This window comes from Nycticebus coucang, chromosome 10, assembly GCF_027406575.1.
Source record: "Nycticebus coucang isolate mNycCou1 chromosome 10, mNycCou1.pri, whole genome shotgun sequence".
NCBI classification, from domain to species: Eukaryota; Metazoa; Chordata; class Mammalia; order Primates; family Lorisidae; genus Nycticebus; species Nycticebus coucang.
Window position 1 is genome coordinate 49089738 of NC_069789.1, and position 19165 is coordinate 49108902.

The 19165-nt window shown below is 42.6% G+C and overlaps 1 protein-coding gene across 1 annotated transcript in view; it reads right to left on the bottom strand.

Moving 5' to 3' along the window:
• Positions 1 to 12310: 12310 nt before the first annotated feature.
• FLVCR1 (FLVCR heme transporter 1) overlaps positions 12311 to 19165 on the bottom strand; it is a 37515-nt gene continuing 30660 nt past the window's right edge. Inside the window, exons 9-10 of the mRNA XM_053607651.1 lie at positions 15874 to 15938; positions 12311 to 15372 (exon numbers count right to left, since the gene is read on the bottom strand). Of these exons, the coding sequence (XP_053463626.1) occupies positions 15298 to 15372; positions 15874 to 15938 (140 nt within the window). The 3' untranslated portion in view covers positions 12311 to 15297. The remainder of the gene's footprint in view (positions 15373 to 15873; positions 15939 to 19165) is intronic.

The following is a 19165-nucleotide window of genomic DNA, read 5'->3' on the forward strand; positions in this document are numbered from 1 at the left end:
TATCTGTTTCCTTGCCCTAATTTTCCTTTCACTTCCTCTTGCTCTTTAAGTTCTCGTGCCTGTGGACTAAGGGTTACAGGACAAGAAGGGTGAGAAGGATGAAGAGCAAAAAAGGGATGAAAGAAAGGAGGACCGAGTGATAAGAAAAAAAAAAGAAAAATAGAGAAAGGAGAGAGGGTGGGTAAAAGGAATATTGACAAAAAGAAGAGAGGCACAGAAAGAGGGAGACAGAGCAATATAGGTGTACAGTAGGGTACTTTGACACAACCTTAAAAAAAACCCCACCTTCTGGGGGTGCAAAACCCCACCTTCTGGGGGTGCCCAGTTTGGTGGTTCCCTTGAGGTCAGCAGCTGTTTGCTAACCTGATCAGACACAGTACCCCACCTCCACCAAGTAGAGAGGAAAGACAAAAATGCTATAAATCAAACCAAAACAAGCAAACAGAAAACTTTATGGGATAAAATTGGGTGAAAAACCAAATAATAGTGGTAGAAACACTAGCAAAAATGAAGTTCTAGTTATTGAAAAAGGCAGCAATGGGAAATTATAATCATACTAGAAAAATTGAGAAAGAAAAAGGATCTGTATGGAAAAGGTTGAAATTAAAAAACAAAACAACATCAACAACATCAAAATAAACAAAAAAAAAACAACCAAACCAAGAAAAAAAAAAAACAACCAAAAACAAAGCAGTATGTATATGTTATTGAATATTGTCTGGGCAACACATGGTATTCTGGGGTATGAGATGTTAATCACAGTTCTGATATGACTGGACGCTGCTGATTTCTCAAACCCCAGGAGGTAGACACCCTAAATCTCTCTTCAGCCCACTTAAAAGGCACTTTGAACTTGTAAACTTGCTGAGCAGAAGCTTTCCCAGGAAAGTGCTTGTCGCTGGAATCACTGCTGAAGTGGCTATCCACTTACCCAGTGTGCCAAAACCCAGTGAGGGTTAGGGCTGCAAGGCAGCTCAGACCCCACCCTTAGGCTACTTGGTTGCTGGGTTACCAGCTCCCACCAGATTCTAGCTCTGGGACCCTGAGGGCGGAGCTTGCCGGGGCAGATCGCTCACAATGGCTCCCTGTGACCCACAGCCAAACACTATTAGCTCCGTCTGGCTCAGCGGCTCAGACTGGGGCCCTAGACAACGGCCGAAATTCTCCCGCTCAGGCTCTCCCCAAGGCAGTTCAACTCAGTGCCAAGTCCAAAGACACCAAAACAGTTCACAGGTAAGGCCTTTCTGGTTTGCAGTCTCGCTGCTACTGAACTTACAGTTGCGGGCGGGTTTAGACGGATTGAACACACGTGACCACTTGCCGGTTTTCCACTGTTTTAGTCCTCCTCTTGGGGTCCAGAAGTCTCTCGCTGACTCCCTGTATCCTCACAGGGGTGATGATAGGCAGATCCCACCAGCCAGAGATGCCTGGAGTCCTATCTCCCCAGACTCACGGTGCCCAGATGCAAGGAAGCTGTTACTCGGCCGCCATCTTGCTCCGTCCTCGTCTTTTTTATTTTTTAATCACAAGCACCTCTAGTTATGCACACTAAATTTGAATTTTGGAAAGGAATTATCTCAAGATCTAGTCTTCCACCCAGGATAGACTTCTTGTGGACCTTCAAATTCTGGAGAATCTTTCCCTTTGTCAAGAGCCCACCTGTTCCTGGAGAGTGAGGAAGTGACTGCAAAGAACTTCAGGGACACATGCTTTGGGAAGAGTCAGCTGAGACAATGCAGGGGGAAACGTGAGCTGAAAAGGAAGACTGGGGAGGTCAGGTTTTAAAAGCAGTTAGACCTTTTGCTAACAGCAGAAACTCCTGCTTGTGTGGTACTATGTAAAAGAAAGAATAGTAGAGGTCTCAGTCACTGGACGGGTGTGCCCCTGTCATACACAGCTTCCTCATCATTGAAGTTCTTGTGTCTGTCCCCACTAGGCTATAAAAGCTACCATCAGGTATTGTGGGGGGTAGTTAGGTTGACTTCTCATTGGGGTGCCCCGCCTCAATCTTGGGGAATCTAGGGGAAAGCACACAGATGCAGGATCCCTGGGGTTGGGGCTCATCAAACCTGTGGAAGATGAAAAGAGCCTGAGGTGCTCTGGGACTGGAAAGGCTGGTGCAGAAAGTCAACAGGTGGGAGGGATTAAGCTCTTTGAACTTCTGACATGTAGTTAGATTAGGAAACCTGGTTTACTTCCTTTATGGGGATACAACTAGTGTCTCCTTACCCCTTTCTAAATACCAGGTCTGTTAGCAACTCCCTACCGTTTACCAGACTCTATCCAACCTTCCTGGGGACTTGGATTCTTTCAACCCAATGTTTTAGCATTTTTACATTTTGCATATGCACCTTTGTTAGAAATCAATAAAAGCCTTCTGAAGAGGCCAGAGAGGGGCTGCATTTTCCTGGTCTTACTGCTCCGCCTGAGTTAATGTAAGCCTTCTCCGGGCATTCTCAGACTATATGTTGTTTTAACTCACCTATCTCCAGCATCATTTTCCCAGTCGGCTTTCAAACTAGGTCGGGATTCCCACGCAACCACCACTGGCAAGGCCTTGCTTGGCTGTGCAACCCCAACTCCTGGCCCAAGTGCTAGTAAATGTTTGTTGAATGAATAAAACAATAAAGCCCATAATTAACCTGTGGGATGGAAACCCAGAGAAGATACTGAATTTTAACATATAAAGAGAAGAAGAAAAAAGAAGTCCTTATCATACAACTCACTATGCTTACAAATAATACAGGGAAAACACAACCAAGGGGAGAAAGCGTTAGTCAAACCCATCCTTGTAGTTCTAGAGGTGAGTAATTCAGGGCAGTGGTGTCCTGTGTGATTCCGAGCAATGCTGAGAGTCACTAGGCGTTCCCAAGGTGAGGAGGGAGTGAAAATCAAGACTAGGGCGGCGCCTGTGGCTCAATGAGTAGGGCGCCGGCCCCATATACCCAGCCCCGGCCAAACTGCAACAAAAAATAGCCCGGCATTGTGGCGGGCTATTTAATAGTCCCAGCTACTCAGGAGGCTGAGGCAAGAGAATCGCCTAAGCCCAAGAGCTGGAGGTTGCTGTGAGCTGTGACGCCACAACGCTCTACCTAAGGCGAGAAAGTGAGACTCGGTCTCTAAAAAAAAATAAAATAAAATAAAGAAAAGAAAAGAAAATCAAGACTAGGAGTGTCTCTCTTCTTGCCTCTGCTCTGGGAAGAAGGAGCGCCCTGGGTTGCGGCCCAGGAATCTTCCGTCCAGTTTCTGGGCAGCGCTCCTCGGCCCTTGCCAGCCCCTTCTCCAAACCTGCGCGGGCGCGGGCGCGGGCGCTGGGGGAGGGAGTCGCTGCTGCTCAGCGGCGTCACCGGGGCGCGGACGGGAGTCAGGCTGCCTCCACCCGGCGGGAGGTTGCTTTTCCCCAGAAGCCAGGTCTTCCCACCCTCCTTTCCTCACAGTCCCTTTTCCCTTTTCAAATCCACGCTGTTTTCCGTTTCTGAAGCCGTCCAGGGGAAGGGGAGAGGCAGAGATCTGGGCGGACCCTGACGTTTGCTTCTTCCCCGAGGGCGGCGCCCTCTGGGGTCCCTGCCCGCGGCCACGGCGGCACCCTGCAGGCTGAACGGTGGTGGGTGGGCTGTCCGGGAAAGCCAACGTCCACAGTGTTCCTCTTCTCGGAGGAAATACAAAAGCCACCCTCGGGGTACAGACAAGAACAGCCAGGTCCTCTTTCCAGTCCGGCGGGAGAGAGTGTGGGGGCGGGCAGTGTCCCCTGTCCCCAGCTCGTTAGGAAGACCAATTCCTGGGTCCCACCTCGGGCCTATTGTGTCCGACAAGCCGTCCCGGGCCTCGGGGTTGCAGGCAGGCGTCGGGGGCTGCGGGCAGAGTTGCCTCGGGTGCCTGCCCCTCGACGTGCAAATGCGCGGGCTCCTTTGTGACAATAGTATCCTTCCCTCAGTAGACGAATAGAGCCAGGAGAAAGGCTGAGGCGTGGTGCCACCTGTTGAAGGATGGTCTTTTTTTTTTTTTTTTTTTTTTTTTTACTTCTCTCCCCTCTCATCTCCCGCCTTTAGAGTCTCACACAACTAAAATTATGCATGGATGTGAACTAAAAAGGAGCAAGGAAAAATGAAGAGTTGCGCATGGGTGGTGGTGGGTTTGTTGGTGGCTTCCTTTCTAGTTTTTTCTTTTTTAATTTCCTTTGTTGTAAGTTGTACAATAAACATAGAAACCATTTTTCCTAAGCACAAAAGCAACTCTGTTTTGTTTTTCTGGTGGCTAGGTCCCTTGACTGCCGTCCCATTGGCCCAGATCTCCTCTGAATTCATTTTGTTTCATTTCCTCTGCACGATGTCCAGCCCTGTACCTGCATGTGCACAGAGGTGACTACATGCTTTGGACAATAATGATTTTATTGGCAGCTACTTATAAATAACGTCAAGTTAAAGCCCTGAGGCACCATGTTCTCCTAAATCAGGCAACTGCTTCTCGAGTGTGTGTTATCAACTGCAAGTTCCCTATTCATTCATTACTGTTCTTAAAATGAGAACAGTAATGGATCTGACTGCTTCAGGACCTACTGGGTGCCTTCTGCTTAAATTTAATCCTCATCACAAACCTGCAAGGTAGGAAATATTGTCCTATTGACTACAGGAGAAAACAGAAATTCAGAGGATTTAAATTACTTTCCCAAGATCAAAGACAGGTTTCAAGCCCAAGATTTTTGGCTCCCAAAAGCCATATTTTTACTTTATTTTATCTTATTATTTTATTTTTATTTATTTATCTACATGATAGAAAATATTTTTACTTATTATTTTTTAATTTCCAAAGGGTATGTTTTTATCTTAAACAACATATAGATACTTTCAAAAGGCTTATGGAGCAATTGAGGCAGTGAGATAATGTACATAAATAACATATGGTTCAAGGAAACTGCCTTGAGAATAATAGTACCGGGTGGCACTTGTGGCTCAGTGGGTAGGGCGCGGGCCCCATATACCAAGGGTGGCGGGTATGAACCCAGCCCTGGCCAAACTGCAACAAAAAATAACTGGACATTGTGGCAGGTGCCTGTAGTCCCAGCTACTCAGGAGGCTGAGGCAAGAGGATTGCCTAAGCCCAAGAGTTGGAGGTTGCTGTGAGCTGTGATGCCACGGCACTCTACCGAGGGTGACAAAGTGAGACTCTGTCTCAAAAAAATACAGAATAATAGTACTGACTATTGCGTAGGATTGCAAAGAATGAATCTATGCCCGTGTGTAATCTTTCCAGGGACATGTTTTTAAATTCTAAACTCCTGGGCTGTGCCTGTAGCTCAGTAGGTAGGGTGCCAGCCACATACACTGAGGCTGGTGGGTTTGAACCTGGTCCCGGCCAGCTGAAACAACAATGACAACTGCAAAAAAAAAAAAAAAGCTGAGTGTTGTGGTGGGTGCCTGTAGTCCCAGCTACTTGGGAGGCTGAGGCAAGAGAATTGCTTAAGCCCAAGAGTTTAAGGTTGCTGTGAAGCTGTGACATCACAGCACTCTACCCAGGACAATAGCTTGGAGATTCTGTCTCAAAAAAAATAAAAATAGGGCAGAGCCTGTGGCTCAATGGAGTAAGATGCCGGCCCCATATGCCGGATGTGGCGGTTTCAAACCCAGCCCCGGCCAAAAAAAATGGCAAAATAAATAAGTAAATAAATACTAAATTCCCAATTATGTAGTGGAAAACTCCATCCATAGATGAATCCTGGCGGGAAGGACCCAGAGCTCACCTGTCTTGGTTTTGGCTCAAAATATGTTTGGAAGAATTCAGCCTTTTCACTGAAAAAAAGAAAATCACTATCACTCTTATTTCAGCCTCACTTTTATGCATTATGAGACTTTATGACAACCTAATGTATTGTTTATCTTAGGATCTTTGGGGCCAGTTCAGTCCCGGGAGGAATCAAATGTTTCCCTCATTTGAGGAACAGAGAGGCGTGCTCAAGCAGCATTTTATCAACCAAAGTTTAGCGGCTGCAGACAGAAATCAAGGTTCTACTGGCCTCTGCCACTTTGTTCTGTTTATTGTTGCCATTTCATGATTAGCTTAAAATAGTAGAAATGAAGGGAAAAAAGCAAATGAGTATATATAGCAAGATAATGCAGAGGCCTAATTTATCATTTGTCTAAATGGAAAAAAAGGCTCTTATGTCTCACCTTAATGAGCCCTGTATTCCTTTCTCCACTTTTCCCTGCTCTTTTCCTTTCTCAAGGCTTTAGGGCAGGGGTCCTCAAACTTTTAAAACAGGGGGCCAGTTCACTGTCCCTCAGATTGTTGGAGGGCCGGACTATAGTTTAAAAAAAAAAACTATAAACAAATTCCTATGCACACTGCACATATCTTATTTTGAAGTAAAAATACAAAACGGTAACAAATACAATCACACCGGCGCATGTGGCCCGCGGGCCATAGTTTGAGGACCCCTGCAAGTTTAGGGCCTCCAGGCCCCATCTCCTCTTCCTTCCATTTCAAACATGTTCACAGGACATCTGTCAGACTTTAGTGTAGATGTTAGATGAGGAATTCCCTCTTGGTGGTGTATGTTTTGAAACCTTATCCCTTTTTAAAGACCCAAAGATATTTTATCTCCTATGAAACATTAGAAAGCCATTTTCCAGCCTTGGGAAATGTCCAGGCCTCTGAAATCACTTCAGGGAAGGCTGTCACTTACTAGTTTGCCACTCTACTTGGACAGCAAGGAGGGCGGTGGGGAGAGCTATCTTGGCCCAGGAAGTTGATATTGGGCGGGTAGGTTCCAGAGAAAGAGCTGACTTCAGAAATGTGTGTAATTTACCTACATATATTTTTTTCCTGCTATGGAAAATAAAAATGGTATTATTTTTCTACCTGGAAATAGTTTTTTCCACTGAAAATTTAAATGTAATTTTAGTGATTCTCAATGAGATCTGGTAAAGGTCTTAGATTTTTTAATTCTTATTTAATTGGGGGTAACTGATCACAGATAAAATGCTATGTATTACTTTACATTTCAAACAGTTTTTGCTTCATACATTTAGCTGTTTATAAGACCAATGCTGAAAACTATATATTTAAAATTTTTTTGAGATTTTGGATTTTTTTTTCAGATTAATATAAAGGTACATACAATTAGGTTACATTTTTTGTGTTTGTTAGATAAAAGTCCAAGCTGTAGTTGAGTTCTTCACCCAGGAGGTGTACCCTATACCCTTACATTGTACCTGTTAGGTGAGAGTTATCAACCCCTCTCCTCCCTTCTTGAATTTAATTATGTCTTTCTCTCTTGTGAATGTATAATTGTTCATCTATTAGTTTCAGATTAGTATTGAGTACACTGGATACTTCCTTTTCCATTCTTGTGATACTTTAGTTAGTAGGATGTTTTCCAAATCCTTCCAGGTTAATACAAAAGATGTAAAGTCTCCATCTTTCTTTATGGCTAAATAGTATTCCATGGTATACATATGGAAAAGGGAACACTTATATACTGTTGATGGGATTGCAAACAAATACAGACTTTGTGGAAAGAAGTATGGAGAATCCTCAAAGGGCTAACAGTAGACTTTTCATTTGGTCCTGCAATCCTATTACTAGGTAACTACTCAGAAGAAAAATAAAAAAAATTTACCAAGGGGATTTAAAAAAATTTAATCTAAACTTACTTAGAACTATACCCAATATTAAAGGAGGGTTTACTATCCTTTACATGTCATTCAAAAGGTAAAAATCCACAAGATACAATAGTTTAAGAACACAAAGCATCACTTTCATTGTCTGATGAAAATTGCCCAGAGGTATCTGTTTAATGATGTGATATTATCTGTTCCTTAGCTGTGCTCTCCCTTTTAAACCTTGGAACAAAGCCTAGGCAACATCAGTGTGTCGCTGAACCAACTGCATTTTTCACTTGTACTCTAGTAGACAGCCTAGGTCAGCGGTTTTTAAGCCACGTTGAGCCCTAAGAATTCCCTCTGAGGGGCCCAGTGGTGGTTGTCTGGGAAAGAGGGGAATGGGCTGTCTTGGCCCCTCTTCAACTCAACTGCCTTCTTTTTTTTTCTTTTTCCCAACTAAAGTAAAATGTCTTTTGAATAAAGGGTTCCACAATTAAAAAGAAAAAAAATTTACCATAAGGACATTAACAAATCCATCTTGCTATGAATTAGCAGCAAGATTTGACGTTACTATTTCAACAATATTGGACTTTTTGAAACAAATCAGCAAGGTAAAGAAACTGCATAGGTGGGTTCTGCATGAATTAAATGAGCGTCATAAGAGAAATCATCTCAGTTTACCTTTCTTTGCTGCACAATACACTATTTTTACAATGAAAATGAATTATTTTTTTTTGAGACAGAGTCTCGCTTTGTCACCCTTGGTAGAGTGCCGTCACAGCTCACAGCAATCTTAAACTCTTGATCTTAAGCGATTTTCTTGCCTCAGCCTCCCAGTAGCACAGGTGCCGGCCACAACGCCCAGCTGTTTGTTCTTGTTATTGTTGTTTAGCAGGCCCTGGCCGGGTTCGAACCCACCAGCCCTGGTGCATGTGGCTGGCACCCTAACCACTGAGCTATGGGCGCCAAGCCAAAAATGAATTACTTTGGATGACTGCAAGCATTCTACACAATGATTAGATAAAGTATTGAAACACAGTTCAAAAGTGAATGTTCATCCAAAAAAGTCTAATGGTGGTATTATCCACTATAGCTTCGTGAAAACTGGTCAATCAGCCAGGCACGGTGGCTTACACCTGTAATCCTAGCATGTTGGAAAGCCAAGCCAGGTGGGTTGTTTGAGCTCAGGAGTTCATGACCAGCCTGAGCAAGAGCAAGACCCTGTACTAAAAAATAGAAAAACTTAGGCGTTACGGTGCATGCCTGTAGTCCCACCTACTCAGGAGGCTGAATGAGGGAAGAGGATCTCTTGAGCCCAAGAGTATGAGGTTGTTGTGAGCTATGATGATGCCACAGCACTCTACCTAGGGTGGCAGAGTGAGACTGTCTCCATAAAAAGAAACCTAGTCAATCCATTACAGCAGGTGTCTACTGCACCAGTTGGACAAAATGATTGAGGGTGCTTACAATTAAGCACTTGAGATTGGTCAATAGAGACAGGCCAACCCTCTTGCAATACAACATTCCACCACATCTTGCACAAACACTGCTCAAACTACAGACGTTGGACTTGGACTGTGTGTACCACACCTTTCACCAACTGACTACCACTTCTTCCAGGTTTTGGACCACTTATTGCAAGGAAAAATATTCAATTCTCTGGCGGCGCTTGTGGCTCAGTGAGCAGGGCGCCGGCCCCATGTACTGAGGGTGGCGGGTTCAAACCCAGCCCCGGCCAAACTGCAACAAAAAAATAGCCGGGCATTGTGGCGGGCGCCTGTAGTCCCAGCTGCTCGGGAGGCTGAGGCAGGAGAATCGCCTAAGCCCAGGAGTTGGAGGTTGCTGTGAGCTGTGTGAGGCCATGGCACTCTACCGAGGGCAATAAAGTGAAACTCTGTCTCTACAAAAAAAAAAAAAAAAAAGAAAAGAAAAATATTCAATTCTCAAGAAGCTGTGCAAAACATTTTTTGTGATTTCACTGCCACTCACTCTCCAGGCTTCTCCACTGCTGGGATAAACAAGCCACTATTAAGATGACAAAACTGTGTCGATAATTTAGGCACATACTTTGATTAATTGTACTACTTCTTGAGATATAATAAACTTTTGATTCAAAATCAGACATTTCATATTTAAAGACCTAACAGATGCTTGTGGTCACTGTCCATGGGGGTGTACTCCAGGAGCCAGCATGGGCGGTGGGATAGACAGTGAAGTGTGTGGAGCATCCGAGGTGCCCAGGGCCATATGTGGGGAAGTGTTCGCAGGTAAGGCGTCCCAGTCGCTGGTGGACAGACTTCCTAATGGAGAATCTGAAGCAGTTAGGTTTTATGGCCTTGCTTCCTAGCTCCTGTCCCTTCCCAATACTCACCCATACCAATGACCTCGATATTCTGATTGGGGCAGGAAAGGCCAGTGGCCTCATGCCTGTGATCCCAGCACTCTGGAGGCTGAGGCAGATGGGTCCTTTGAGCTCAGGAGTTTCATATTTATTTATTTATTTAATGATCAGCACATTTCAGGTAGAAGAGCTCAGAAGTTTTAGACCAACCAGATCAAGCGCCAGACCACATCTCTACTAAAAAGAGAAAAATTGGCTGAGCATGGTGGCAGGTGCCAGTGTCCCAGTTACTCGGGAGGCTGAGGCAGGAGGATCACTTAAACCCAGGGGTTTGAGGTTCCTGTGAGCTAGGTTGATACCATGGCACTCTAGCCTAGGCAATAGAGCAGGTGTCCTCAAACTGCGGCCCGCGGGCACACGAAGTGGTGTGAATTGTATTTGTTCCCGTTTTGTTTTTTACTTCAAAATAAGATATGTGCAGTGTGCATAGGAATTTGTTCATAGTTTTTTTTTTTTTAACTATAGTCCGGCCCTCCAACGGTCTGAGGGACAGTGAATTGGCCCCCTGTTTAAAAAGTTTGAGGACGCCTGCAATAGAGTGAGGCTCTGTCTCAAGAAACACTCCAAAACAAACTCTTGGCAGCATCCCACACAGCTGAGGGAGCCGAGTATTCCCTCACTACGCTCTCACTTTCTCACAGGGGAAATTACAGGCTGTGCCACCTTTGAGGAGTGACAAGGGTAAAGGGCAACCATTCTTCTTACTTTCTTTAATGCGTCTACTCTCAGACAGCATTGCTCCAACAGTGTGCTGTGACTTCTAAACTGGACTACTGGATTCCCAGGAAGTACTGCTTGTCTAGAGGAAGTTGTCAAAATCAATGCTTCTTCGGGAAGATAAAAGAAGATAGCCCTGATGCTGTCATCTTGCTTCTATCACACTCTGAAGTAACTTATATATATTTTTTAAGTGTGATGCTTTATTTTAATTAATTAATTTTTTGAGACAGAGTTTCACTTTGTAGCCCTTGGTAGAATGCTGTGGCTTCATAGCTCACAACAACCTCAAACTCTCTGGCTCAGGCGATCCTCTTGCCTCAGCCTCCCCAGTAGCTGGGACTATAGACACCTGCCACAATGCCTGGCTACTTTCAGAGCGGGGTCTTGCTCTTGCTCAGGCTGGTCTCGATCTCGTGAGCTCCAACGATCTGCTGACCTCGGCCTTTAATACATAGTGTTAGGATTACAGGTGTGAGCCACCACACCCAACTTTCATTTCTTTTGTGAAACAGAGTCTCAATCTGTCACCCTGGGTAGAGTGCTGTGACGCCATAGCTCACAGCAACCTCAAACTCCTGGACTCAAGCAATCCTCTTGCCTCAGCCTCCAGAGTAGCTGGAACTACAGGTGCCCACCACTAAGCTTGGCTAGGTTTTCTTTTTCTATTTTTAGTAGAGATGGGTCTTGCTTTTGCTCAGGCTGATCTTGAACTCCTGAGCTCAGGTGTGAGCTCCCAGAGTACTAGGATTATAGGGTGCCTGCTATCTGTATGTACTTACTCAGGGTGGTTCAAAGCTTTTCCTACTCAAAGTGAAAAAGCCAAAGAAGTAGCTCGTTTTCTACTTAGAGAAATCACCCCCTCAGTGTGGCCTGCCTGTGTATAGGCTCTGACGATGGACCTGCTTTTGTCGCTCCATCTCTAAAGTAGAAAGTGAAATACAACCCCATGTGGATTCCACAACTTCTCTGCCATTGGGAGATCAAGTTCAATTGTCCTACCCCACTGTTTTGACAGAATCTTAAAGCTGAGTTAAACATCTAACTCCTTTAACATCACAGGATTTTAGGGAAGCTTAACTGAGACTTTGTATACCACCTTCTTTTTCCTTTTTTTTCTAAGTTTGGAGTTAAAAATAAAAGGAACCAATAAGTAGGGGAGAGAGAGATGTGTAGAAAGACATGGGCATGAAGATGTACTTTTGGTAAAGGATAAAAGAAAAGAGCACTAAAAAAAAAAAAAAAAAAAGGATTATAGGTGTGAGCTACCGCACCTAACCTTCTGAAGTTACTTTTAAAAGAACACCAGCTTTTGGGCGGCGCCTGTGGCTCAGCGGGTAGGGCGCCGGTCCCATATGCCAGAGGTGGCGGGTTCAAACCCAGCCCCGGCCAAATTAAAAAAAAAAAAAGAACACCAGCTTTTAACCCAGACCCTGGGTGACTTGGTTGGCTTTCTTGTGTTACATAAACTGCCTCTTTTCCCCCTTGCCCATTCTGAAATCTTATAATCCCTTTACATTCCCCATGTGTACCTAAGTATCAGAACTTAAAAAAAAAAATAGCCAAATAAAATTAACATTAAAAAATAAATTTACTTTGAGTTTGAAATACTGAATAACTACAATATAAAGAGCAAAAATCAGGACATGAATAATAACTTAAGACAGGCATTCTGCTGGCTTTGCATACAAACATATTTTTAAAGACATTTCTTAACATTTTCAAAAGGCAAAAGCTATATTTGTGACATTTAAAAATGCAACAGCTTCTGAAACATCCAGTTTCTTTCCTAAAATTATTTTATTAAAATTTATAGTGATTATTACTGACTCCACTTTCCCAAAACATACAGTTTTCTGTGCCACATAATGATATTTCCAACAATGATGGACTACATATACAACGACGGTCCCACGAGATTATAATGGAGCTGAAATATTCCTATTGCCTAGTGAAGTCATAGCTGTTGTTGCATCACAGTACAACACATTACCTTTTCTATGTTTAAATATGTTTAGATGCACAAATACTACACTGTTGCAACTGCCTAGAATATTCAGTACAGTAACATGCTGTACAGGTTTGTAGCCTAGGAACAAAAGGTGATACCTTATAGCCTAGCTCTGAAGTAGGCTATCTACACCACGTAGGATTGTATCAGAACACTCTATGATGTTCACACAATGATGAAATTGTCTAGCAATACATTTCTCAGACTGTTATCTCCATTGGTAACAGACACATGACTGTGGGATTATTCTTGTATAACATACTACAGACAACTTTCACTCAAAATACAGAAAAATTATCGATTCATTTTGTATTTTATCACATATTTTACCCTTTTTCTAATTAACAAGGAAAAATACATATGACACATATACGTATACGCTTTTCAGAAATAAAGTATTCCGATTTTTAATGTGTAATTTATTCAAAACCTTAGGAAGTCAACAAATACGTGATTATTTTAAAAATCATTCCAAAAAAGTCATTGACAGCTTAAAAATAAAACAATTATTTGGGACAGACTTTAAAATACCTTTTTAGACATTTTTACCTGTAATATAATATCAAAGGAAGCTTGGGTATGTTTTGCCTAAGCTACTTACTACCACCTGACCAATAAGGCTAAAAAGAGAATCAGAAGTCCTTCATATCCACAAGGTAATAATCACAATTTTTTACCCAATTGTACAGGAAATTTTCATCTGGCTAGATTTCAACTCCTGTAATACAATGATTGGGTCTACTCCATGATGAAAGAGGCATTTAACATTTTAAAACTAAACACATTTATTTGGATAAGGAAAATGTTTCCCAAAGTTAAACAACTTATCCAGAGTTACAGGGATAGACAGAACTACATCAAGGACACGGACACAGAATTCCTGATTCTTAGCCATTCTTTTGGTAACACATGCTTTAGGGTCGGATTCTACATAATTTATAGTTATTTCTAGATTGCAGAGAGTGTTAGAATATCAGTATAAACTAATGCATCTTTTCTGCTTTAATCAAACTTTCTATTCACTTCAAGGGTATTCACGACATCTTATTGGGTTTTTTTTGGATAAGTGCACAAAATGTATGTGCTAATGGCTGATCAGATGTCATTTCTGTAAAGATATTCCCTGTGCGCTTAGAGAATCAGGACGTCAACATTTAAATCCTCACTGTAAACACAACACAGTGGTAGGCACTGTGGAAATATATTTGGTCCTATTCTCCTTACCCTGAGCGTGTAAAAGAGCAGACTGTTCTTTTACAGTATGATGACCACACACACTCTGTGGTGAAGAAAAGAATCGACTCCCCCAGCACACCGATGGAGCATGTAGGTGGGCATAGTACCTTCAGAGGAGAATGGTTGTAAAAATGATACTGGAGAACTAAAAACAGCACTCAAAAGGTCTCCACTACATGGGGAGACCTAGGCTATCTGAAGTTATTATAGATTTCCTTAGCTCAGGAATCTTCAAGGCAATATATAGGATGTGATACAAGAAATCATGAAACAGCCAGTAACAAGAATGATGAAATTTTTTTCTTTAATTGGGACAGAGTCTCACTTTGTCACTCTTGGTAGAGTGCTGTGGCGTCACAGCTCACAGCAACCTCAAACTCTTGGGCTCAAGTGATTCTCTTGCCTCAGCCTCCCTAGTAGCTGGGACTATAGGCAACCGCCACAACACTCGGCTGTTTTTGAAATTTTCTTGTTTTAAAGATATATATTGAAAAAAAGAGAAGAGAGTAAACAAAATCTCTGAGTAAAAAAAACAAACAAAAACAAAAACAACCCCATTTCAAGCTGGAGTAAAAAAAAAAAATACAATGCTAGCATTTCTCCTTCATGGAAAGGCAGCACAGGGAAGAACTTCAGACAGCGAGCTCGCATCTAGGCCCCAAAGCTTAATCAGAAGATAATTCCAAGACCAAAGTCAGGGGTAGAATCTGCGCACAGAATAGGTTCTGTGGCTACTGACAGTATGTTTTTCAAAGCATTTTGTGACAACAGTAGGAGAAATGGGAAAGATCTTAGAGGTCCTCTGGCAGTCTGACCCCAATACTATAGCATCATGTTGGTACACTGTACTCTACTGAAGTGGCTTAGAGAGGTGGTCGGCAGAGTACAAAGGTAGCCAATTTGGGATATATGGTACATAAGGTTCCAGTGGGTATTTTTAATGCATAAACTTATGTGTCTTATGGGGAATGGACCCCCACATTATCCTTTTCACAAAGTCCCCTAAACTTCCACTTTTCATAAAAAAAAGAAAAAAAGACACCCACTTTTGAAAAGTAAATGTCAAGAAACTTACTTTCAGACACAATGTAAGACTAAAAATGCAACACTAATTTGATCAATGGTAGTGTTAACAGGATTTACACAAAAGTATTTTAAGCAAAACATTGCTTAAATTAGCAAAATAATAACTGTATATTTGGAGCTCTTGAAGTAATTTTCAAGTAAGAATCCATTCCCTACCACCTATAACTCAGCCATGGTGCTCACATAACACTCCAAGGATGTTCACACTCTAGCCCAACTGCAGCAGGAGAGTAACTTTTCCTTTCACCTCAAATTGCTGATTCTGACTGCTTGGACAATGTAACATCTTTTGGTTCTTGATCTGTAGGACTGTCAACTGGCACCTGTTAAAAAAAAATCAGAAGATAAATAATGCCTCTGGCAGATGACGTTATAAAAGATCAACTGATCAGGGAAAAAAAACAGCTGATAGAGAAGGTTGGTGTTTCACATGTATTCTCTCAGAGAGTTTCTTGGGTAGGCATAGTGGTTCATGCCTATAACCCTAGCACTGTCTAGGAGGCTGAGATGGGAGGATTGCTTCACATCAGGAGTTTGAGACCAGCCTGAGCAAGAGTGAGACCCCCATCGCTATGAAAAATAAAAAAATTAGCCAGGTGTGGTAGACTTCTGTAGTATCAGCAATTGGGAAGACTGAAGCAGGATAATGGCTTGTGATCAGAAGTTTGAGTTTGCAGTGAGCTATGATGACACCACTGCACTCTACCCAGGGCAACAGAGTGAGATTCTGTCTCAAAACAAAAATCAAAACAAAAAAAAAGTTTCACATATAGACTATGTACAATTTTCTCCATAGTGTGATTGTAAAAATAATCATTACTTACCGCTTTAATATCGTTTGTAATTCCTACATTTATGTTATGTCTTCTCAGATCAGACTTGATTAATGCTGAAACAGAGAAGCACCAACAGAGTTACTTTAAACTGTGAATATATTTTTCTCTAAGCAGCTCAAAGTCTTTTTTGGTATTGTCAAATTTAACACATTATAGTATTAGAATATTTAAAACCATTCTGGGCGGTGCCTTTGGCTCAAGGAATAGGGTGCCGGCCTCATATACCAGAGGTGGTGGGTTCAAACCCAGCCCAGGCCAAAAAACTGCGAAAAAAAAAAATAAATAAATAAAACCATTCTTATAGCTAGAAAAAATAGTAGTTCCTCCCTAAGTTGTTAACAATCAGCAAGTCATTCATTACTAAAAAATACAGGATGCTAGGAACCAAAGCCACAAAGATGAAAAGCAAAATTCTTTTTCTATAAAGGATTTTCCAATCTTGGGAAACACTGACATATTAACAATCGTAGCGTTGTATGGTAATTGCCATGTTGCAAGTATGTACAGGAGAGGAAAACGAGAGGAAAAAATGCCTATGTCAATCAAAGGAAACTAGGGAATGCTTGCCAGAGGAGATATATTTAAATTGAAATTTGAAAAATGAGGGCGGCACCTGTGGCTCAGCGGGTAGGGCGCCGGCACCATATGCCGAGGGTGGCGGGTTCAAACCCAGCCCTGGCCAAACTGTAAAAAAAAATAGCTGGGCGTTGCAGCAGATGCCTGTAGTCCCAACTACCTGGGAGGCTGAGGCAAGAGAATCACCTAAGCCCAAGAGCTGGAGGTTGCTGTGAGCTGTGACGCTACAGCACTCTAGTGAGGGTAACAAAGTGAGACTCTGTCTCTAAAAAAAAAAAAAAAAAAAAAAAATAGCAGGGCATTGTGGCAGGCGCCTGTGGTCCCAGCTACTCAGGAGGCTGACGCAAAAGAATCGCCTAAGCCCATGAGTTGGAGGTTGCTGTGAGCTGTGATGCCATAGCACTCTACCGAGGGCAATAAAGTGAGACTCTAGAAGAAGGTATTCTAACCAGAAAGCAATACAGGTATAGCTCAGATATATAAATATATATGTGTGATACATATATACGTATATATACACACATATATATACCTGTATATATTCTGTGTGTGTGTGTATATATATATATATAGTGTGTATATATTATGTATATGTGTTTCAACTCCATCCAGGTTTATATAAAAGATGTGAAGTCTCCTTATACACACACACACACACACATATATATATATATCTGTATATATATAGATACAGGTTCAGCTCCAGACCATCTCAAAAAAGCAAATAATGCAATAAGGCAAGTCATACATGTTTTGGCTCCCAGCACATGTAAAAGTTATGTTTATACTATGCTGTAGTCTATTAAGTGTGCAATAGAATTATGTCTAAAAAAAGTACATACCTTGATTAAAAAATAGTTCACTGCAGGCTGGGTATGGTGGCTCAGGCCTATAATCCTAGCATTCTGGGAGGCTGAGGCTGAGGCAGGTGGATTGCCTTGAGCTGAGGAGTTCAAGACCACCCTCAGCAAGAGCCAGACCTCATCTTTGCTGAAAATAAAAGAACTAGCCAGGTGTTGTGGCTGGTGGTGATAGTCCCAACTACTTAGAGGCTGGGGCAAGATAATCTCTTGAGTCCAAGACTTTGAAGTTGCTGTCAGCTATGACACCACAGCATTCTACCAAGGGTGACAAAGTGACACTCTGACTCAAAAAAAGAAAAAAAATGCTAATAATCATCTAAGCTTTCAACATGTTGTGATCTTTTTGCTGGTGGAAGGGCTCACCATTTTGATAGCTGCTGACTGATCAGAGAGTGTTTGCTGAAGGTTAGAGTGACTTTGGCAATTTTTTTTGAGACATTGTATTATAGCTCACAGCAACCTCAAACTCTTGGGCCCAAGGGATCCTCTTGCCTCAGCCTCCTGAGTAGCTGGGACTGAGGTGCCCACCACAATGCCCATCTAGTTTTTTTTTTTTTTTTGTAGAGACAGAGTCTCACTTTATGGCCCTTGGTAGAGTGCCGTGGCCTCACACAGCTCACAGCAACCTCCAACTCCTGGGCTGAAGCGATTCTCTTGCCTCAGCCTCCCGAGTAGCTGGGACTACAGGCGCCTGCCACAACACCTGGCTATTTTTGGTTGCAGTTAGGCCGGGGCTGGGTTTGAACCCGCCACCCTTGGTATATGGGGCCGGTGCCTTACCGACTAAGCCACAGGCGCCGCCCTAGTTTTTCTATTTTTAGTAGAGACAGGGTCTCAGTCTTGCTCAGGCTAATCTTGGACTACTGGTCCCATCTTGGCCTCTCAGAGTGCTAAGACTACAGTAAGATCCACTTTGCTCAACCCTGCCACCACATTTTTTCTTCTATGGTTTTGGGGAAGAAGCTGGACATAATTCTTACCCACACTCCTCTATAAATAAGGTGGATTTTCTCACTGTCTTCTTTCAAGATTCTTTTTTTTATTGTTGAGGATTCATTGAGGATACAGAGAACCAGGTTACACTGATTGCATGCCTCCAAGAGGTGTGGCACACACAGTGACCCCCACCCCCTTCCCTCCTTCCTTCTGCTCCCCCCTTCTCCCACCCCCCACCATGTACTAGGTCATCAATTGTCCTCATATCAGAATTGAGTACATTGGATTCTTGCTTCTCCATTCTCGTGAAGCTTTGCTAAGAAGAATGTGTTTCAACTCAATCCAGGTTTATACAAAAGATGTAAAGTCTCCTTGTTTTCAGTGGCTGAATAGTATTCCATGGTATACATATACCACAGCTTGTTAATCCATTCTGGGATTGGTGGGCATTTAGGTTGTTGCCACAGTTTGGCAATTGTAAACTGAGCTGCAATAAACAGTCTAGTGCAAATGTCCTTATGATAAAACAATTTTTTTTCTTCTGGGTAGATGCCTAGTAATGGGATTTGCAGGATCAAATGGGAGGTCTAGTTTGAGTTCTTTGAGGATTCTCCATACTCCCTTCTTAAAAGGTTGTATTAGTTTGCAGTCCCACCAGCAGGGTAAAAGTGTTTCCTCCTTTCCCCATCCACGCCAGCATCTGCAGCTTTGAGACTTTTTGATGTGAGCCATTCTCACTGGGGTTAGGTGATTATCTCAGAGTGGTTTTGATTTGCATTTCTCTTGTGATTAGGGACAACGATCATTTTCTCATGTTTGTTAGCCATTCCGTCTGTCTTCTTTAGAGAAGGTTCTATTCATCTCTCTTGCCTGGTGATATAAGAGATTGTTGGCTTTTTTTTTTA